The sequence below is a fragment of the Fopius arisanus genome, unplaced genomic scaffold, assembly GCF_000806365.1.
Source record: "Fopius arisanus strain USDA-PBARC FA_bdor unplaced genomic scaffold, ASM80636v1 scaffold00044, whole genome shotgun sequence".
NCBI classification, from domain to species: domain Eukaryota; kingdom Metazoa; phylum Arthropoda; class Insecta; order Hymenoptera; family Braconidae; genus Fopius; species Fopius arisanus.
Window position 1 is genome coordinate 537,929 of NW_011887783.1, and position 23,477 is coordinate 561,405.

General features: G+C 37.5%; 2 protein-coding genes across 3 annotated transcripts in view; both read right to left on the reverse strand.

Moving 5' to 3' along the window:
- Positions 1–20,350, reverse strand: part of Utx (Utx histone demethylase) — a 49,313-nt gene extending 28,963 nt beyond the window's left edge. Inside the window, exons 1-3 of one of the 2 annotated variants that reach the window (XM_011305693.1) lie at positions 20,031–20,350; positions 19,214–19,467; positions 19,000–19,108 (exon numbers count right to left, since the gene is read on the reverse strand). In XM_011305693.1, coding sequence (XP_011303995.1) covers positions 19,000–19,108; positions 19,214–19,467; positions 20,031–20,098 — 431 coding nt within the window. In that variant the 5' untranslated portion in view covers positions 20,099–20,350. Of the gene's footprint in view, positions 1–9,596; positions 9,699–18,999; positions 19,109–19,213; positions 19,468–20,030 lie in introns of those variants that run through there. The other variant, XM_011305694.1, reaches the window with a different exon arrangement.
- A 413-nt stretch (positions 20,351–20,763) lies between these two features.
- On the reverse strand, positions 20,764–23,356 carry LOC105267083 (uncharacterized). Its single transcript, XM_011305699.1, has 2 exons — positions 22,735–23,356; positions 20,764–22,453 (listed from the first exon to the last, which is right to left on the reverse strand). Exon 2 carries the CDS (start codon positions 22,437–22,439, stop codon positions 21,087–21,089), a length of 1,353 nt encoding a protein of 450 aa, XP_011304001.1. The 5' UTR covers positions 22,440–22,453; positions 22,735–23,356; the 3' UTR covers positions 20,764–21,086.
- Between the last annotated feature and the right edge of the window lie 121 nt (positions 23,357–23,477).

Consider the following 23,477-nt stretch of genomic DNA (forward strand, 5'->3'; position numbering starts at 1 on the left):
AGGTTTTCCACACGTAAGCCAGTGGTTTCGGTAGTCTTCGTGAATTGTCGGAGTTCCCGGGTCGAACCTAGGCGCGGTCATGTCTCATACCACCAGTGTCAAATCCCAGGACTTTGATCCCTCCAAAAACCCTCATCCCCATTGAAAATTCACGAAGAGACTTCAGCCCGAGACACAGCCTCTTCCGGATTTATTCTCCCCAGAATTTATCAACCGGAAGCATCTCCATTCTCCCCCCAAACATCAAAGAGACAACTTAGAACTCCATTCGATCGCAACTGCTCTCGAATCAATTTGGATTTTCTCAAATTCATCAATTATTCAGACTCCAGAGATCTGAATTATTGAGGGTTAAGGGAAAATTGGGATATCATGATGGAGACGGAAATTGAGACCGGTCAATACTTGGAACGCACTATCAGCTTTAAGACGGGCGTTGAGCAATCCCCAAGTGTTATTTCATACTGGAAATATTCTCGGGTTGTTAATGGATTTTTTACACTCGAGTGTACCGAGAAAAAATAATTTTCACACCGAGAGAAATGCTCACGAAAAATTGCGCGACAATTCCTCATTCCCGCAATTCGAAAAACCAAAACCGCGAAAATATTTTGAAATTTCTTTCACTACCAAAAAATTCATTACTCGTCAATTAAATTTAATTATTTTGGATTACCATATTTTTTTCTATTCATCATAACACTAACAATATTAATAATATTTATAATATTTTCTTGTTAATACTGTTGATATTGTAATGAAGATAAAATAATTATGATAATGCAAAATAATTCTTCGAGTTATGAGGAATTTCGGAGTTTTATCATATTTTTTTTAAGTTTAATTGAGAATTATTGTTGCTATAGGCACGAAAGTCTAGCTGTGGCGTGAGGGACTGTTTGATGTACCTGCAGGTGGTGCATGTAACGACAAATAATATTTCCCCCCTTCACCCCCTCCCACACCGGCAATCGCTCATTAAACACAAGCGATCGATTGATCACCTGCGGTTTTTTCCCGCTGGGTGTTAATTTACTTCATTAAGATGGATGTTTTTGCGAAAAAAATTGTATAAAATCCCTGTGGTCTTGACTAATTGCCGAAGATCCTGTATTGCGGGGTTTCATTGTCTATTGCAAATTTATTTACGAATCGCGAATGAAATTTTGATCATTTATTTCCATGAAATAAAATAAAAATTCTAGACTTTGCCAATTATTTTTCTCTTGAAAGTAATTTCTCTCTTTAATTTTCTATAAAAACCGGTTTTCCGTTTTTTAATTTTAATGAACTGTTGGGTAAATTTATTGTTGTGTTTTTAATGGGAGATTGAGATAATTATTTGCGAAATAGAAAATTTATTGCAATTAAATAAAATAAAAATTGCAGATGTTCCCATCATTATTTGTTCCGGCAGCCGCTCGACTCAATACGGGATAAAAAAAAATACAACAGGAGTACAATACCCCAAAGGGTACAATGAAGACCCCCCATCCACTATAAACTCCTTTTTGGGAATGAATTTCCTCTCATGCACGTGACATGTGTGTTCGTGTTTATCCATCATACGTACATGAAAAGACATTCAATTCCACCCAGAAAGGACCCCATCCCCAGACCACTTCATCCCATTTCAATTGCTTCGATAATTTTCTTCTTACTCAACCAAATAATTAACTCGAGAGAGTAGACAAGTGTGTACTCAGGATTGGGTACATACACTCGTGTACACGAGAAGGCTTTTTATCCATTCACCATTTTTTTCTTTCAAGAGAAATTTAAATACAAATTCGCGGTGGTTTTTGCCTGGGGGATGATGTACCGATCGTACAGGCCAAATCAACTTTTGTGTCTCAATTTGAGGGTGAAAAAATATTTTTAAGACTTCTTTAACTGACTGCACCGGATGTCGAGGTGTGGAGTGTCTAGGAAGACGAAGACACCAAGAAATACGATAGTCCAGGTGTCACCCATCACTTCCGCAGGTTTTCCAAAATATTTATTTACCGGAATTGTTTCAGTGATGATTTTTCGAATTTTTAGAACTGATGATTCTCGTGCAAAGTGATAAACTCAGATAACTACATTTATTTCGATATCAGTGTTTACCCAATATCTCAAAATTGAAGGAAGATATCGATTTTTTCATAATGACCTTTTTTGTAGCTCTCATCATCTTCCATAAAAAATGTTCAGATAAAAAATTCGCCATATGCCTTCAATTCCGAGATATCGGCAAAAGATCGTTGTCGAAAAAAATGTATTTCCATATTAAAACTTGAAATATCATCAATTATTGTGATTGTTATTATTTTTAAACATAAAATTCAGGCAACCCTAAATATTCGAAATATTGCCGAATCCACAAGGAAAAGCCCACATTCCTCTCACAATTTTAACCATTCCAACGAACCCACCAGAAACTCAATAAATTCCCCTCAGCAATCGATTTCCAAATAAATAACTGATCGAGTAATTCGTTTGCGCAATCCACGAGGTTATCCCCAGTTTGTGCAAATCGATGTTCCAGGGGTTCACCAGAGTTCCAGAGTCCACCTAACGGGCCTTTCATAATTAATAAGACTTGTCCACCGAGAGGCCAGGGTTTAGCCTTCAAAGAGGGAGACAGAATACGCGTATGTAATCGTGTCGCGTGCTTCCTCCAGCGTTTACATTCAACCGGTAATTGTACACCAAGGACAGCAATCACACTCGAGGGGAAATCATAGAAATGCAGATGCTTGGAATAAAAGAACAAAAATACCCCAGACGATAGATGAAATCGGCGAATACCAAAAAAAAAAATAAATAAAACTCCCTGGACTCGTTATCGAATTATTCAAAAAAAAATAAGATTCACCACTCGATTACTGTGCACCACAATAATAATGGAATTATCGATAGGTGAAAGTAATTTTTTGTTGAGAAAACTGTATTTTTATAGAAGATCATCGAAAAGTGAAATCGAACCGATCCAATGCATCCCGAACTTCGAAGAAACAAAAAGAATCGATTCCGTCTCATCCCTCGATTCTCAATCTTTTTTTTATTCTTTACTTTAACAATTTAATAAGGCTCTGTGTTTCGCGTGCGAGTATCATCGTGCTACCCTTATCACCATAAAATCATCCCCTACTCCTCTCCACCCGCCGACCTCCCACCCACCACCCTCAACCTCCCGCTCTTTTTTTTTCTATTGATTTATTTTTTTTTTTACGAACGATTTGCGGGGACACGAATAGGCGGCATTTTGCGAAATAGCTGATTCCTAACTCGGAGTGTCAGAGCATGCAAAATCTTCACTTTAGGTTCGACGAACCTCATAAACCCCCACCCTCTTTTCACCCAACAATTGGACGGTCGATATGTAATAATAACGTCTAGTTGGTCGGGGAGAAATGCAACGCCAAACGATTTACTCGGTGCAACACGAGATTGCAATTGTGTTGGGTCTCTTCTGCGAAAGATAAATCAACTATTTCCACATCGAATTCTACGACACCGATAATAATAATAATAACACGTACTGTATAATATTATTATACAATAATATTCTCTAAATATGCAACCTAAAATTTTGTCTTCAAATGATATTCATTTGATAATAATATTTGGGTCAGTGAAAAATTAATTCTTTAATCACGAAAATGAGGTGATTAATGAAATCGATGATAATGGAAGAGTAACAAATAAATTAATAGAAGTTTGAAATAGTTTAAACATAAATTAAGAATGGAGCAAGCGGAGAAGGTGTAGAACACAAAATGTAACACCAAAGAAAATAAAAAAATGTTATTATTATTATTAAAAGAGTAACGCTACTTCAGGAGTTTGGGAGGTAGAAAAAAATGGATAAATTGCTGAATGCAATTGATTGATGATTCGTCACCATATGATTTAGAAATAGGGGGGAGGAAATGAGTGGAGGTGAATGCCTGTTGCATGAGCAATATCGGCGCGCCTGTCTCGGCGCAACACCGGCAAATTGTCCTTGCGTCACCATAACTTCACGTAAAAATCCCGTCGTCATTTTTATTCGCTTTCTGTTTTGTTTAAACACGGACTCAGTCGTGTGCCATAGGCTTTTGTTTTACCACCTCATTGTTGTCGTGTCGACAAACCCGGTGCCGCGAGAATCAATTGTTTTTTTGTTTTAGAGCTAGCCATTTTTTTATTTTAATTTCCCCAGTCATGAAGTACATAAATTAAAAAAAAAATTAAAGAAACTCGTGATTGGGTTAATTCGGTTTTACCAAATGTCAATAATAATGATGATATATGAATATTATTATTCATGATAAATATAAAAATTGAAAATTCGAAAATCGTCGTTTTTAATATTTCCAATTTTCTTCAATTAAACGATAAAAATAGATTATCGATTTTGGTTAAGGACTCGCTCTTGGAATTAAAAAAAAAAATCTTTCCAAAAGCGACAAAACCAAAAAACCAGAAATGTCCTGCGCCCAAAAATAATCGTTGGTCGAATCCTCGAACAAATTCCATCGTCCCAGACCGAATCGCCGGATATTGAGGAGAACGACAGACAAAATAGATTAAAAAGGTAAACAAAAGGAGAGTTTAACAAAAAAAAAAAAAGGGGATAGAATCTTGGAGGCCCTAGGGGCTCTGGACGAACTTGCGGGTTCACCACAAGGAACACACACATACAAATAAAAAAAAATCTGGGGGGGGGGACAGCCGACCAAGAGGGGGAGGGGAGGGGCGTCGTGCGAGGGCTGTTGAACTTTCAGGGTCACTCGGTTGACGGGTACACGAAAAGAGAACTCTAGGTGGATATCACCCTGGTATTCTTTTGTTCTCCTTGATGAACATTTTTACTATTCAATTATCCTGTTGGATTATTATTGAAATTTAATATGACAAAATTATCAGGGATTTGTCTGTATTTAATTCGTAATTAATTCGTGTTAAATTGTCTCGAGAGTTTCCAGATGGAAATTTTTTTCAAAAATTCTTCTTGGTTTTTTTAATAGTAGACTAGGTCTGAATGGGAGCTATACTCCATATGAAGTGTTAATTATTATGTTGTAAAAAATGAAAGGAAAATTTTTTGAAAAATACACCATCTGGGGACTGATTTTCCGTGATAAATTCAGAAATTTTAGTGAATATTTTTGTTGGCGAATTATTCGATTATTCAACGATCTTTATGGTATCTTATGGAGGGTTAATTACTCCACGGTTGAATAGCTTTTAGCATTTTTGCCGGGGGTAAAAATAAACATGTAGTTGAGGTACGGTATGTTGTAGAGCGCATGAGATGGCGGAGAAGGTCATTGGACGATATATTATCTTGAGTCAATAAAACTATGCGGATGCGATTCATTTTCCGGTATCAAGATTGATGATGATTAAAAAAAAAATGAAATAAATGCGATAAATAATGAAGCGACAATGATAATCAATGAACATCAACTAATTTATTATTAGACTGCCATCACCGGTTTCAATGTCGCTGCCTAACAATAAATAATTGATAAAAAAAATTTTGATTAAAGATAAAAAAAAATTGATGAAAGATAAAAAAAAAATTGATGAAAGATAAAAAAAAATTTGATGAAAGATAAAAAAAAATTTGATGAAAGATAAAAAAAATTTTGATGAAAGATAAAAAAAAATTTGATGAAAGATAAAAAAAAATGTGATGAAAGATAAAAAAAAATTTCTCTCGATTTGACCAACAGAAAAATTGAATTCAATTTTTTGAGTCATTTTTATGAGTGAAAAATTTCAAAAACTTGGATGAAGATGAGTGAAATGTTCAGTGTGAGTATCTAGAACAGGTTTCGACGAAATTTTTGCTCCACGTATGGTCCCCTTGTCGGCAAGAGTCGTCCTAGACGAAGGGGTTGAGGTGAAACAGGAGAAAAATGAGAATAAAAAATATATAAAAGACAAGAAAGCGAAAGATGATGAGAGGATAGGACGGAATGGGTCCAGGATGTTGAGTGAGGAAAAAATTATATCGTTCAACCCCCGCAACGCATAAATGAAGAAACCGAACTATATATACTATTTTTCCATAGGCGTAGGGTATTTATATCGAAATTTATATCTAAATTTATATAAAAATTTATATGGAAATTAATATATAAATTATTATGAATAATTTATTTAAGGCGAATAATTTTTTTTCAGAGGATTCAAAATTATGGGGGGATCAACTGGTAGAAATAAATGGTACATGCAGTGCAGAGGTTGGGGCTTAGATAATACTTTAAGGTGGAGGATTGTGCAGCCTTGAGGAGCCAGGGAGGATGATTCCCCGACAGGAAACTAACTGTTGTTGTCGGTGCCCTCGCATGCGAATCTCGTCAAAGACGGTTATACGCCTATGGATGGGAAACTCTGGAATCCTTGGGTAAATCGGTTGAGACGAGAATTCTTGGATTCGTCGGGGAATTTAATTGGGTGATTGGGACTCGAGGGTTCTGTTATTTTCAGCCTTGCGAAATAATCCAAGGGGAGATTAGAAAAAATGCCAATGATCCGTGGATTTAAATTTTCACACCGAAAAAAAAAATCAGTAAAGCTACTCATCGAAGATCAAAAATGTTTTTGAAATAAATAACTATTTGATAAATTGGTTTGAATAGAATTTTTTTTATGAATATGTAGTAAAAACAAATAAAGAGAAAAAAATTGAAAGAAAAAAAATTTCAAAATTGAATGAGAAAAATCAATTATTTAATTCTATTATATTATTTTTTCGTGACTGTTGAGAAATTGAATAATAATTTTGTTAAAATTTGCTCAATTTTTTTCTCAGTTTACTAATTACTGAATAAATATTATTAATGAATCGATAATTAAGAATAATTCAGAAAATCGAATGAAAGTTCAGCCGTCGAAGGACAAATGCAAAAAAGACAAAAAACTCCCCAATGTTAATATTCAAATAAAAAAAATTGGTGATTAATACCGAATTACTAAAACGAAATGGATGAATCAAATAAATAAAACCATTCGTTCAAGTAATTCCGTGTTAACTTTTTAAATTGGAATCTTCACTTTTTAACCAACAAAACCAACATCTCGTTAATTCCCCCCACTAATTGAATAATCAGAGATACGTTCGGACGTGAGATAATTGCTTCCCAGTACACCGCAATTTAATATGCAGAAGAAAATGAATCCGCAGGCCCATTTAGCACTTTATATATTCTCCACGTGATTATGCATGTGTTAGATACGAAGCGGTACATTCTCTCGACTTTTATTTGCCCACAAGGATGAAGGATAGAGGATAGAGGATGCAGGTACTAGAGGTTAGCGAACCTCCGTGACCAGTGGGGATACCTCTCGTCTCATTCATTTTTTTTTCTCCCTTTTTTATATATTTCTTTTAATTCTTTAATCCAGGACCATCCGAGTCACTCGCCAATGACTATTCTCGTGTTAGAGCCAGAGTGGAATCTTATCGAGAACTGGTTGGGGTACTCTTCAGCTATTTATGGGATTTGATAGGGTTGGTGAAAGAATTAATCCACAACAAGATTATTTTTTACCCATGACGAGCTTGAAAAATATTAACCAACAATAAATATCCATGACCACTAATTGACGAAAATATTTTGCCATTTCACTTGAAATTTTATTCCACTCCTCATAATTTAATGTAATTCATTTGACTAAAGTGATTTTTGCACTTATTCGGAGGATTGATATCCGTGAGAAAAGAATAATTTAATTATTCATACGAGTTTAGTTCTGATAAAACGAAATGGGTTATCAATGAATCAGCCCTGGCAACTGAATCTTTTCTCATTTGAATATTTACTCGATTGTCATGGTAATTTTAGTGAAATTTCTTTGTCTCTGGGGCATCATATCCATTTTATACAGAGTAATATCAATTACATCTGGTAATTAGCACACTCGTGGTGCCAGCAACGCGAGTATTGCGCACACGTGACCTGGTTTTCCCTCAGCTGTACACACCGTACAAAATGGATAAAGAAATAATCATAAAAATCTATTCCACATAAGCGGATTTGTAACCAATCCTGCGTGTGTATTCATTTGACCTCTCTGTACATACATTATCACGAGTCGTGTGACTAACGTTTGCAACATGAATGTGTCCTGTGCGACTTGTTGCATTGACCCACTGCGATACCGTTAATATGTTTTACCAGTTTCCTCAGCCCCATCCTAAACTCAATGAAAAATCCACTAACCATGTACCCTTCTAGCCAAACGTTTTTTTCCTTTTCGGTGAAAGGATTGTAATCATTCCATTCTAAGTCCACAATTTTTTATTTTTGGATAACTAATTTTGGACTACACTGAGAAAATAAATTATTTTTACCAAGAATATTTTCTTCCTACTAGTAAATCTGGGGATCACTGTGCAAATACTCCCACAAGACTTACTAATGCCAAATATATTTTCTTATGGTTAGGAAATATTCTTGGGTAAAGAAAATTTTTTTCTCAGTGTAGAGTCTTCATAGAACTTTGAAGCATATGAACCTTTCCACTAGATTTTTTTTGGGTCAGGACAGTTTACTGTTAGGAAATTGGAAAATTAAGTCTTTCAGAAAATGTCCGTGTGTATGTATGTATGTATGTATGTATGAGACCAGAAAATTTTTTCAAGATTATTCAAAAAATAATTGTGTAATTTACTTGAACCGAGGCTTTAATGGACTCGGTTCAGTGCTCTTTTGAATAAGTTTGAAGATAAAGAAGATGACGTTATTTGTTTTCTGAAAATTTGTGGCATTGCCCTCGGTGTAATGTTGCGGCAAGGTTGACCTAAGGTTGGTCCAGCGTTTGACCAAGTTGATTTAAGCTGACCCATGGTCGACTCAATTAATTTCCGAATTCAATTAAATATCTCAAATAATATTCATTTGAATATTTCAAAAAAACTAACGCATTATTTTTTTTCCAACGTTCAACGCTCGTCAATTGTTTCAACGAAACGGCGTACACGTCACGAAATACTCAGTAAACTTCCCGGAATTCCAGAATATCATCTGAATCTCCAAGAAAATTCGTCTTTGGGGTCGCATGAAAAATTATCTCCAATTCGCGTATCGGTTTATTTACAAAATCAATAACGACCTCGTTTCAATGGAATAATTATTTTTCCTTCTCGAATTCGTAAAGGAATATTTTTAATTATTTCCAAGAACGATCATGTCTCCGATATGAATTGACGACCCACAATCTTCTCATATTTTTCTTCATTATTTACATTCCAGTTGAGGAAAATAAACAATGACGACCTCAGAAAGTCATTAAACCGTCAGTAGAATTTGGAATTGTTTCTCTCGCATTCAATGGCGTCCAATTTTACAATAATTTTCGACGAATAAGAAAATTATTTCGCCTTGAAATTGTCGACAGAAGAATATTTATCAATAAACCACTCAATATTGAGTATCAAATCCAGAAAGAATGTGTCGACACCATGAGCGAATCCTAAAATCATCCCCAGCCAATCAATGCCTTCGAGAATGTCGATTCAATTGTTTCCAAACAATTCCAAATCCCCCGCCCCACTGCAATATCCTAAAATACCTCAAGGTCGATGAGACCAATAAAAAATAACAGCGACTCACCATTTAAATGCCTGCAAACTCCGAACCCGGGGAAATTTAAATCTCAAATCTTTCCTCGCTGCACGTCTTGCGTCACCACTGCTATCTCCTCCAACTTCCCCCTCCAATCACTCGATAATCACATCACACAATTGAGAGAAAAAAAAAAAATGCACATGTCCAAAACACTGCTGGCCTCCGAACGGCCCAAAAGTATCGATCACACACCAAAATCCAATAATAATTAAAAAAAAAAAAAGGCGTAACGAAATTCAAAGAATTTTCAATTAGATATCAATTATCCTCTCCCCAGCAGGCACTCGCTTCTCATTCACATGAACACGACACACGACAAAAAAAAAATAATGAACACATGAACACTGCAATTATCCAATGACCTCCGTAAATTACGTGAGTATTACTAATCCGCAATTCGTTATTAATTATCACATGAAAAAAACCATGAATTCACTTCGCGTTTTGTAATTAAACTAATGGCAGTGAGAAAGCGAGAGAGACTCTTCCCCCGCAGAAGGCTCTCGCACGACTGACGCGTGAGCGCGCGACGCAGCCAGTCGTGCGCATAGTGTATGAAAAATGGGGGGAGGGCGGTGAGGAGAGGGGATTGCAGTTGAGGGGCTCGACCCGCTGTTCCCCTTCCACCCTGCCGGCAATTTTCGTGAGAGGAGGGGAGGGATATTTTAACGAATCTGAAGTGGGGGAGAATAGAATTAACGTGCGCGTGCGCATGCGCCCTGCCCTTGTTTCTAATCCTATTTCATTCTCTCCCGTTCTTTCTTCGTTTGTCGTATCACTCCCCCCTCGTCGCTCGCCCCATAGACACATGGCCCCTTTCCTCCCCCTCAATTCCCCCCTCGCAGCAACCCCTCCACACCCGCCGGTCAAAACGTTCCCATAGTGGTTGACACTTTGGACACCGCCCGATGCACAAAATTTGGATTAGAGCCTTGAGCTGCACGCATGACCTACGGTTCGTGGTATTCATTTAAGAATTTTATTTTAATCTATTATATTGAATAATTAGAAAGTCGGTATTGAAAATTTTTGAAATTACGTGTGAAAAGGAAAAAAAATATTCGAAAATTGGTGAGGAGCTTTTGTTCAGTTTTTCGGTAATTAATCAATTACTGAAAATCAACAAATTGTTATGAATTAATTTTTTCATTGGTCTTGAATTATTAACGATTGTTCAAAAATTTGGTTCGTTGGTACCCCCCCTCTCTCCTAAATTTCCGACACGAAAAATTCGTTTTGCTAATAAAAATATATTAAAAAAATGAAAATATTTTTTTTATCGCCAGTAAAACGGGGATTGAAAGGATACTTTGTGGTTATGAAAAATTGTTGGGGGTGTATGACGAGTTATGAATAAACCATGGCTCATACCTCTCCTTGCTACCTCTTTTTTTCCAATTTTAGTCTCTTATTTTCGACGCACTGAGGAATGCGTCGTATATACTATATACTATATACACACAAAGTGGGAGAGTCAGTGACTTCTTCTTCCTCTTACCTCTCCCCCAATACCGACGCTGATCCCATGCGCCCAGATACTAATTTTAGAATAAACTCTCCCCCATTCGATAACGCGGGAAAATTTGATAAATACAAATCACCTTCCCTCATCAATGCAACCCACCTCCCCACCATCCCAACCATCAATCAATCCATAAAACCATTAAATGAATTAAAAAAAAAAAACATCAACCACTAAATACCCCCTAGATAAAACAGTACATTTCATAAAAAATGCGGGAAATGCACCCTTTACGCACGCGAAGCGAAGCTGAGCCTGAAAGCCTGACTTTTCTGCACACGTCGAGTAAAAAATTGTTTATCAACCCGAAATTTCCATTGTGCTCCATCTACCATAATAAATCCCCGACAACTTCAATCTTCAATCACGGAAAAATCCCCTCCTCCTCAATTCTCCCACCAAATCAATAGAATTGAATTCAATCAACTTCAATTAAATTACACATCCCCTGATAAAACAATTTTTTCCCTTTATGTTATGTCGGTAAGTTTAAATGCCCATGGAGCAGTACACGAGGGGAAGGGAGGCGGCGGAGGAGGAGGAGGAGGAGGAGGAAGAGGTAGAAGAAAGTGGGGGTGGGCACCGAGGGCCGAGGGGGTGGCATGGGGGGGAGGGAGGAGGCTGTGTATGTGACGAAGACTCGAGACGAGGGGCACCAGAAGAGCCATGAGGACGTGCAGACATGACGGTGTATTGAACTCGGACTGTTGGGTCATTCAACTCTCTCTCGTTTGCAAGTACCTACGTACTGTAATCCCCCCCTCCCTCTCAGCCCTCCACCACCTCCTCCACCACCTCCTCCACTCCCCCGCACACCCCACACCCGCGTCGGTATTACCAATGTGTAGGACACAGAAGAGAACAGAACGCCATTGCACACTCGGTACCGTCCTGCGTACTCGTCGGAAGGTCTCGTGTATGACGTCACGTGATTACACTGTGCCCCCCCCCGGAGGGGGCTGTGACGTGGCGACCGTTCATTGGACCGTAATGAACATGCCCCGCTATTCCATTACGTCATCGAGCATTGACGGCTTTTTGGGGCTGGTCAGAGTATTCAATTTGTTTATTTGAAATTTCATTTTTAAAATGGAGATTTTCACGTCTGCAGTTCGAATGGATTTTTAAAAATTTTTTTGGGGATTTTAGATTGTTTTTTTAGTAATTAAGACCTTCAATTAATCTCTTTAGGTAAAAAAAAATCATTTCCGGGGTGAGTATGCGATAATTATTAGCGATAAGTAAGATTTAGTTTTAAATTTTCTGTGAATATTGCAAGCGTTAAAGGCACAAAAAATGAATAATTGATTAAATCCTGTGTTAACTAGTGATTTCGTGTGGTTTTTTTTAGAATTGATTCCCACCCACAACATCCGGGTTTAATCCATCGGGATTTCCTCGTACAAACGCTCCTATCAGTACTAGCTAAATTTTGGCAGAGGATGGACGAATGATTCGAGAAGATTGTGCACAAGAAATGAGAGGGAGGAGAATTCCCTGGCAGAGTTTGTTGACTCTCAGTTTCAGCATCAGCGACTGACCGTGACCTCACCCAAACAATTTCTCGTGGTAATAATACACATACGTCTTTACCATCCCATACACTCCCTCAAAAAAATATCGACTAGCACTAAAACACAAGCCACATAATCTGATGATCAATTCTACGAACTTGAATTCAATTCCAATCCGATCCAAATTGTCCACTAAATTCTCGATAATTTTGGAAAAAAAAAAAAAAATATATATATATATATAGAAATAATAAAAAATAAAAATAAAAAGGGATTTTTCCCTGCGGACGATAGGAGTTGTTGACTTTTTCAACAACTCCTTGAAGAGATCCAAGAAATATCTAAGATATTAATCATCTTGTTGGCGAAAATCTATTCTATTTTTTTTTTTTAAAGAATAGGGGGAAAGGGGGCAGTATAGATTTTGAGCTAAGGGGGTCAGGCAATATCGATTGATACTCAAAGTAGGTCGAGTGCGTGTACAACTCCCCTCTTCTTACGTGTGTTATTACCGTGCAAAGCGAGTGACCGGTGAGGTTGTCACCTCCTTACCCGCCTCCTGCACCTGTGCCGTCGACACGTGCACACCCTTGACATAATACTCCTCGGTCTCGCTTTGATGCAACTCAAGGTGCATTGACAACTTGGGGAGGTAAATATACGGGTTATTACCCTAAAACCGTTAAAAAGTCGACAATTATCCACTATAACGTGTCAATATTTCAAAATCATTGGATATTTCCCGCTTATTTCGTGGTACAACGACCTGTCCTGGCGGGATTTTCAAAAAAAAAACTTCTCTCAGGAAAAAAAAATGGGGAAAATGTCAGATTAATTTGGAGATCGAGGAGTATTCTGTGGTCTTGTAACACATTCTGGAAATAACTAGCCTATTTGAATCCTTTTTGAATTTTCGTATCCAAAATTCAGAGAGAAATTGAGGGGGGGCGAGGGTGCGTGTCGCAATGAAAATTTCGATCGAGAAATACTTGAGGAATCGATCGGATGGATTCAACGTACGTGACCTACGACCTTCCACCCATGACGGAAAACCCCCAGAATTTTCCTCTCTTCCCCTCACTCTCTGTCCTTCGCCTCTCGATTTTTCCAACGACAAGAAATAAATTGAAATAAAATGAAGAAATAATCCCCGAAAATTTAAGACCCACAGCACATCGTGATCTAGTCCCAATTGACTGCTGTGGAAATCGTTTCTTCAGAAAAATTTAATTTATCGAGTGGATCATTTTTTTTTTTTTGATCCAGTAAATTAATTCCTCGAATTAGAGAATTTTTATTTCATTTTTCCACTGTACGTGACCTACCACCTTCCAGCCATGGCGGAACACCCACCGACTCTTCTCTCTTTTTTTTTATCTTTCTCTTTCCTCTTCTGAGGCCATCCCCACCCAAAAATCCCCATCCCTCCCTTTCCTTCCGTTTCGCATTCATCCCCACCCGTGTCTTCTGTCGCACATATACCGCTATCCAAGACCCCAACATTTCTCTTTATTTTCCGAAGAATAAAACCCGAGTAAAATGGGTCCCGCAGAAAATAGTGAATATCTCACGAGCCCTATAAATTATTTTCCCAAAAAATCCATTAATATTCCACCCTCGACCGTAATGATCCATTTTCCTCACTGTGATAACTCGCCTGAGCTCCCAGATATTTTTCGGAAAATATCTCCGAAACAAATGAAAATATCACAATTTTCCTGATGATTTATTCTTTTAGTTACCAAAAAAAAATTTTTATGTGAAAAATCAACTAATTCACCCCCTCCACTTTGATTTTCTAGAAAAATACAATTCTTTAAAATTCTTAATAAAAACTGGATAACTAGAAGGGATGATGAGATGATATGAGATGATATGAGATTATGATCTTGACCGTGAGGTAAATAGTACTTTACCGCACGTAATTAAAACGAATTAATTATCAAATGAATTTTAATATGACACCTTCAGAAGGGGCGGGTAGTGGATCAGTGAATTTATTGAAGAACCTATTCTTCCCCATTAAAAAGATTTTGGCATCTCCCTCGGATCTCGAGTTCTCAAAGAAAAATTGTCTGACGGTCAGAATTCGCGCTTTCCCCTCGCTAATGAAGTAATTAATTGATTTAATCGCGATCCCATGGTGAATTGGTTAATCAGTAATTGGGGATCTGCTGGAATCGTGAGGAATATAATGAACAATGGGTTTGGATCTGTGGAGAAGTGAAAATGAGGCAGTTGTCATGAGGGGTGAAGCGTTACGTGAATCACCCCCTGGTGATGGGGAAGGGGTCCTCTTAATTCTCTATTCAGATACGAAGAGAAAAAAAAAAGCCCTCAGGCCATATGCAACAATGGGGAGTGCACAGAGAAAAAGGATAATACTCTCTCTCCTGACGTGTTACAGAATTCAGTAACTACATGAGTGGTTATTCCTCGAGGTGAAGTACATGGGAAATTACGTCGACACCTCGACAAATTGTTTTGACGTTAAAAAATCTGATTACCTCGCCTCACCATTTGAGAACCCATTGAGAGATATTCTAAATATAAAAAAAGGAAATCCATCTATCCTTCAAATCCCCAAACATTATTTACCAAGATATTTTTTTTTATTGTTGATGATATTATTATTATCACATTAATTACTCTGTATCAAGATCTGATCAACAGACAATTGAAGAGTTTCGAATAATTTAGGGTTCGGAGGAGTCGTCAAATATTTTAATCAAGTAGAAAATTAAATTGTTGAATTTAATAAAAAATTGGTAAGTGATCGTTGAAATGTTTATAATTTTGAAATTTAATGAAATATCGAAATGGGAAAATGATGTTTCGGTTTCTGGTGAATAATAACTATTTAATCTTGGGGAGTAATTAAAAATGTGGAATGAGTGAGAAAAAATGAGTCGAGTGTGGAGAAGCATTCGCAGCACAATATCGAGCGACCCGCTCCAGTTTCAGTCTTCTATTTAAAAAATGGTAGCCCTCCACCCCATTTCTCGTACTTGAAAAGCACCCGTGAAGCTAAAAAACCCAGAGCACAAGAAATCCCGTGGAAGAACGTAAAGTGTCGCCGAGGGTGGAGAATCTCAACACTGGGGGAGAGAGAAAAAAAAAAACCCAGTGAAAAAAGAAAGGAAATGCCGGAAAAAAGCATCGCTGCTCTAAAAACGTGTACAAGGGCCTCGTAAATCGCACTGGGTCGCTTGCACGTCTGCATTACTCAGTAAAAAAACAACAGCAGGATATTAGTCTGAATCAGATTACACCACATGGACGGATTTATCGAGGTGAAGATAATGACGTACTATTTCCAAGAAAATGGGAAAAATCAGCGATTAAATGATAAAATGTATTGAAAAATTTGTGGAATTGATGAAATGAGAGTTTATCGAATAGAACGGAAGATAAAATAAAAAGGAAAGACAAAAGCCGAAGGTGAAAGTAAAAGAATTCTAATTTAATTGGTAAAAGTCATTTTTTTTTGAAAGAGATTTTTTTTCAACCCCTAGACTCTTTCTCTCCATTCGTGATTGCGCATTCGTTTCACAACCCTTGCAGCTTGGGAAACAGTTACCAAGGGGTGAAAATCTTTCAGAATCTCTGCGCATGGATCTGCATCGGTGAATTCCATCCCTCTATACCAGAAATTTCGGAGGGGAATGGAATATTCAACACATTGTCCAATTCCAAACTTTAATCGTTCCATGTCTCGGAACAATTATTCTTCCCGAAAAGCTGACTCCCCTATTCTGGGTTTAAATACTACTGCATTTATTGACCGAAACTTACGAGTCATCTGTTACGATTTGGGGGAGATAGATTATTTGGCAAACGGGGATGATTCGACAAAGCAAATGCAATTGTTCAAGATACGTGAGGAAATATATCTTTGTATTCTAATTATTTAATTACTATGTCTAATGAATTTAAAATAATTATTGATAATAATTTACAGCCCGAGAGACTGAAAAAATAATTACGCAATTGCCAACAAATTTAGTTCCCCAAATTTCTAGCTGAAGAATGAATAGAATTACTTGCAAAATAGTTTAAAGAAATTGTTCATTTCTTAGGAAAAGGATGAACTGAATTAATTTTTTTTTCAGAAAGAGGAATAATTAAAATGATTAATGAAAAACGCGAGGTGGGAACGCCGCCATTTTAAAGACCCGGTTACCATAGAAGGAGGGCTATCCAAGCAAAATGGCGTTCAGATTTCTCCGTCGGTTCGTATTTTTGGACGTTTATCTATAAATTTGTCAAGCCTTCTTTCATAAATATCCTCCGCATCCCAGAGCGTTTTTTAAAAATGTTTTATTTAGAAATATTTCTGAGACAATTCTATCTTAGGAACTTTTTTTTTTCGTCTAAAAAAAAAACCTAAAATCAAGAAAACGTCACCTCTAGCTAAGCAACAAAATACCGAAATAACCCGCAATTCCCCTCCATTGCCGTCATTAAAAACTTCATCGAAGATTCCATTAGCACCGACCCACTTCTGTCTACTTCCCCTGCCAACCCATATCCAATCATCATTGTCACCAAGCAAAAATACACCTCAATCCACCGACTGCACCAAATAACCCATAAATTGGCAGAGTAACAGACGTTAAATCAATAATTAAACAATTACCGCAGTAACCAAGAGGTACAGAGTAACAACTCGATTTATCACTCAACCGAGTTTTCGAGGAATATCTTGGTACCCGGGAGGGCAAGCAAAATTTTCATCAGTACCATCTCCATAGCTCTTCCTTCGCTCTACAAAAAAGTTAATAACAAAAATATCGCTATCTGCCTTAGATCCGAAGATATCCTCGAAAAACCCAGTAAATCACGTTGTTACCATGACTATTGAATTCTTCGTTATCTAGCAGTGGTATTTTACCTAATTTTGCATTGCACTCTTTTAACCATTACCACCCCCTCCTAGCCGTGCCCAGCTGTGCCCATTCGCCATGAGAGAGTGCCAGTTGGGCACGTAGACTTCGAGTATTCCCCGAGGCACGTGAATATCTCGAAAGTTCAATACAAATTCCGACTACTCCGACATCTCTACTCCCCTCAAAAAACCAAAATCCCTCGTCAACTCTGTCGACAAAACAGCAAGCAGAAGGTAAACATCATCATCAACAGAAGAACGCGAAAACCATCGTTATCGACCCCTTCAATCCAATTTTTCAGAGCCGTATAATTAAGGGAGGAATAATTAATTCTCTGGCCAAATGAATTTGATAATCATCTTTCAAAATTTAGAAACACGAATTTATCATTTCGGAACTGTCGGTTTACTTATAATTAATTATTTTTCATACGGCGTACAGTTGGCGTACAGCTGGTGGTGAGATTGATTATTGATCGGATTGATTAAATCGATTAAAAATCATTTGAGCCGGAAATAAATATTGATTCAAGGTGAATGATTATTTTTATGAATTGATTGGTGGATTCGCGATTTTTTTTTTGGTTTAAATCATTTTGCATTGGTTAAAAAAAAAATTAGGAAGTGCTATGATCGAATCAATGTAATTCGGAAGGGGAAATAAAAAATAAATGAGGAAAGGGGAATAAAAAATAATGGATTGGGGATCGAGAACGATGAACTGCGCAAGGGCCGATGGCCCCCACCCTTTTTCCAAGGCGAACAACTCTCACTCGAGCCCAAGAATATTTTTTCAATTCTTCCTTATGCAATTTTTGGTATATAGGTGGATGTATTGTAAAACATTGAAAATAATTCCCCGGAATGATGGGAAAATCGTTCTAAAGCCTGGAATCGATTTGAATGTTCTCCTTTTTCTCCGCAATTGATTGATCAATTTATTCGAGAAAGTAGAAATAATTATTTCGAAATGCCATAATAATTGTCTTCGAGGAAGGCATTCGTACTTTCTGCTGTTCTCCGCACTTTTCGAAAACGACCAAAGGCATTCGTGAAAGTAGAAGGGAAGATTTCTGCTGTCAGCAGAAATTAATCGAGCGAAAAGAGTTTTTACTATCCGAGTAACGAGATTCGATCACTCCAACACAATTTTTTAACTGATAATTATCTAAAATCGTTCATTTAAGAATTCTCTAAATAATAACAAACGGATCAGTTTCCCAGTCGACCTATCGACGAATATCTTCGAATCTGGAAGAGTTAGAAAAATTTTTTCGAAACCTTTTTTGTAGCTCTGGATGAGCTCTAAAAAAATGTTCTCACAAAAATTTCTGTGTCTCTTATAGATTATCAAATATTCATCGAAAACTCATCAGTCAGTCGAATCCGCTTGATCCTTCACTTCGTCGTGTTTGAAATCCCTTATTTAACCTTAAAATTGAGATAATTTTTGTGGTCACTCACCATTGGAAGGCGTTGAAGTGGAAGTAGACAAGACCCTGGCCATAGAGGAAGGATGCGTCCTTCCAGTGATCCCCTTTCAGTGCATAGAACTTCTGATACGCTGACATAGCTGTAAATAATAATAAAAGAACAATAAAATCGGCCCTTAAACGGTAAATAGCTTAAAAAATAATTCATACGAATTGATGATATTTTTGGTAATTGAAAACAATACCTTTCGCGTAATCCTCGAGGAGCAGATGAAAATGGCCGAGCTTGCAGTATGTTTTGGGGTCAATGCTGATGCCTTTATCCTCATCATCGTCTTTGGACTCGTCGTAACCGCCTTTAGTACTATCAGCCCTTCTTTTCTGCTTCTCAGACTGAGCCTGAACCAACATTCTCTCCAAATATTTTATTGCACGTACCACCAGGGATTTTTTCTTCGCTTGCTCGAGAGAATTCAGCTTCAAGAAGCCAAATTGTCGGCTGAAATTAATATCCAAATGATGATAATAATTCCCAATCATTCGAGAGCCCCTTTCCACTCCCAAAAAAAAATTTCTTCCATTATTTAAGATTATTTATATCCGATACAGTGAGCTGTCATTTTTTTCAAAACTCAAAATTTTTCTTTCTTTTTTTAAACCACACACTGTCCACGCAAATATTGAGTCATCTAAAATGATTGATTCTTCGAAATCAACACGAATTGACATGAAATAAAATTAATTGGGTATTAACATTTCACTGGTGAACATTCTCCTATTATTCATCCCTCGAGACGGGATATCTTCTGGGATAATCCCAAAATCGCTCGCATTATTCCCAGAAATTTTCAATAAAAAATAAAAAGGCAAAAGTGAATGTAGAACGCGAAAGGATGTCAGTAGGTCTGCACTACAGACGTATCAAATAGCCCGCCCATTTATTGTCAAAAAAACAGAGGTTAGATTGTCGAAATCCCTCGACTGACAACACAGAAGCGAAAGAATCCCCCTGACACCCTGGCCCCATCAAAAACTCGTTAAATTATCCCTTACAACAATTACCTGTCCAATTCCGAGAGGATCTGCAGCTCCTGGGGAGTGAGATTTATGTCGTCAGTTTCTTGGGCCATATTTTGTTCGTGTCAACCGATCGTACACACTCAAAGATCGGATAAACACATATTTGCAGATTCACTGTTGCATTCACCCCCGCAGCCACCGCAAACTCCAGATTATTTTCACACTTTAACACTCAACCATCACGACTCATTGTTACTACCCGATTGTTAACTCGAATCAATTTTTTTCGTTTGTTATTGTTTTTTTTTCCGCCTCTTTGGTACGCGAACCGCCGATCAGGTTAAACCAAAGCGAACCACGCGATTGACTATCATTCGGCGATTGGGGGGACACCAGCGAGAGTGAATATTCTTCGGGTTTTCCGCTTCGAAGAAATGGCGCTAGTGGTATCAATTACTGGAGGTCGCTGAGCGCGCCATTTTTGAAATTTCAATTACACTGGAAACATTTTGTACTCGCGTGAGATTTTCGAGTGATGGGGAATATTTTTGGAAAGTGAAAAAAGCGTGGCTATTTTACTCCATCCGTTCTCCATTTTTATGGTGTCCATATTAGCCGAGCTTCATTAATAAAAATTTGAAATAAAAAATATTTGAAAAAAACACAGATTCAGGTCTTTTGTTAGAAATCAAAACATTAGACACTTTTATTCCTTATGTATTTTTATTTTTCCAAAACATTTACCTTCAATTATTGTTTCATACTTATATCCACATCGAAAAAGATTGAAAAAATCTCTCCACCCCGAAAAAAAATCTCTTGATTTCACTCTTTGGTAATAAAATTTCCACCAAAGAATATCTACACATTTCTCCCAAAAATCTTTACAATATATGCTCAATTTATCTATCACTAATCAATCATTCATCAATAGCTTGAACAATTAATATTGGCAGTGATTGTCAGTTAAAAAAATATCTACATAATTTCCACCAACTTACAAAAAAAGAGAAATGAAAATCAAAAATAATAAACTCGCCCAATTAAATTTTTTTGGACGAGGTCAGATAAATTGTTGAATAAATTTTCATCCCAGAATTACTCCTGCCTCTCGATTCTCAGTTTCTTATGCCTGCACCTGCTCCGGAATTCTAGCCTGGGTTTTTTCAAGAGCCTAAGCTTCCTCACGATTTCAGGTCCCTTCCTGGTGACCTCAGGCGGCGGAGTGGTCAGTTGCTTATATCTGCTCGTAAAATGTGGCCTGAGATTTCTGGGACTGCTCATACAAACTTTATAAAGAATCTCCTTATGATAAACGCTCGTCTGCGGGAGTTTGTAATTCTCATCGACAGTATAAACAGTTGTCTCAAACTTATTAATAAAGAATTTACAATCAAATATGGAGAAGCACCCCCAGGCTCTCTCCAACGTCTGCACGAAGAGATCCTCCCAAGGCCAATTGAGCAAAAGAATCCAGGTATTAAATGGATCGTATGTCTTATCAAATTCATTGGCAATGAGTTGAAGCCTCTCCTCATGTGTCATTTGAAGAAGAAGAAAGCAGAAAATGTCACTGCATTTTTTACAATAAGTTGCATAGCAATATGGATAAGTGCACCTCCTCTCGAGGATGATCTCACACCCAGTGATGGCTTTCTTAGTTCTCTCCTCACAGCTCATCATATTCCAGAAGTACCTCACGGCGTGTTCATTACCTAAATAAACAGAAAGCTTGAACATGACAACAGCTATTGAGTCTCGTGAACTGCAGAGACGATTGACAGCTCTTCCATTTTTCATGAAGAGCTGTTGCTTGATATCTGGGACTTTGTCAATTATTGATTGCCAGTAGGCGACAAGACAGAAATCGTCGTCGATCGTTCCACTGATCTTCGATATTGTTTTCTGTTTGGATTCCGGGGATCTCTGAGCCCACAAATTCTTGGCGTAGTCCTCCAGGCAGTAGTTGCACGCCTCGAACCACATGAAGTAATCTTTATCGATATTGGGGTTGTCGTAACGATTTTTGAAGATTTGTATCGAGTCTATTGTCCCCATTGATGTCCATTCAATGTTATCGATGAAGTATTCAATGTTCTGGGCGTAGTCCTCGATCTTCGAGTACTTCAGGAGTTTTGCTGTTACGCTGCGCAGCCATTCGAAAATTCTCATCCCCATCTGCTCCACTAGGTACATCACTGAGGGCTTCAGGAAGACCGGGAGAAACGAGTGCTTCATTGATGTGATGTGGGATATTATCACACCCCAGTTCTCCTTCTGGTGGAGCTCCGTTACGTATTGGATGAGAAGGAGTTGAAACTCTCCTGCGTGATCTTTTGTGAAGAAAGTTTTCATTTGTTGCAGGATTGAGGGCAATTTCCAGAGAGATGCTGAAATCTGCACCATTGCCAGACGTTCCAGCCGGAGGTGGAACTCGTAAGGGACCTCCATGGAATTTTTTGTCTCTGTAAATTTATTTTTTACCATTTTTTGAGGTTTTCCTCTGGAAAATTATTCCACCATTGAGTTTTTTTTCTTCTCAAATTTATCAATCGAATTCGTCATATTTTGTAAAAAATAATATTTCTATCTATTATGGCAAGAAAATGGACATTATTAGTCTAGGGAAGAGACAATTGTTAGGATTTATATATTATGCCAAATTAATGAAGTGCTTTTTTTAATGCTCTGGGGTTATAGGTTGTTATTCGTTAATATTAAAAGCAGTCCGAGAATTAATACGTACGATCAGTTATCCTTTGTTATTAAATTTCTTTGTTGAGATGTTTATCTGGTGTAATTATTGCAGTCAAGATCATATGATGGCATTGGTGTTGAAATAGCCGTTGACAATGGAATTCCAAAGTGAGGTTAATGGCTATTTTAGACGCTCCATGGAACTGACCACCGCAACGTTCGCTTTCGCTACCTCTGATAATTCGAAGATAAAACTGATTAGAAACCGATTAATAAAAGTTATAGATCCTAGTCAATCAGGCGGATAGATCTTTTTTCGAGATCGATATTTATCGTTATTTTCCAACTGTCAATCATTTTTCGCTGATTTTTGATGATCGAAAAATTCTAATTTAAATTACAGAAAAAGACGGTCTTCACGCTATTCCCATTTCCCCATGGGATGAAATCACGGTTGATTTGGGATCTGGTGAACTCCCAGGAGGCCTGGGACGTAGGGGAAACGTCTTTCGTGAACGGAACGTAATCTGTGAAGGAATCAATAGTGAAAATTGTGAAAATAAGAAAAACGTTGGTCCGACTTTTCCTCTGAGTGCAAGAGGATTTTTCCTGATTCATTATATATTAAATTTTCCTTAACCCAACTTCTTCATCTCTTCAAATTTCCTGGATTTCCCGGGCTGCATGCTCATTGGTGAACTTTCCCAGCACCTCTTCTAAAATCAGATAAACCTTCATCAATTACTATCCCTCAGATAATGAGACTGATGAATCTCAACGAATTAGCACCGA

Bases quoted from the DNA above. Each gene is read 5' to 3' on its own strand.
- LOC105267083 (XM_011305699.1), bottom strand. From the start codon at position 22,439: ATGGAGGTCCCTTACGAGTTCCACCTCCGGCTGGAACGTCTGGCAATG.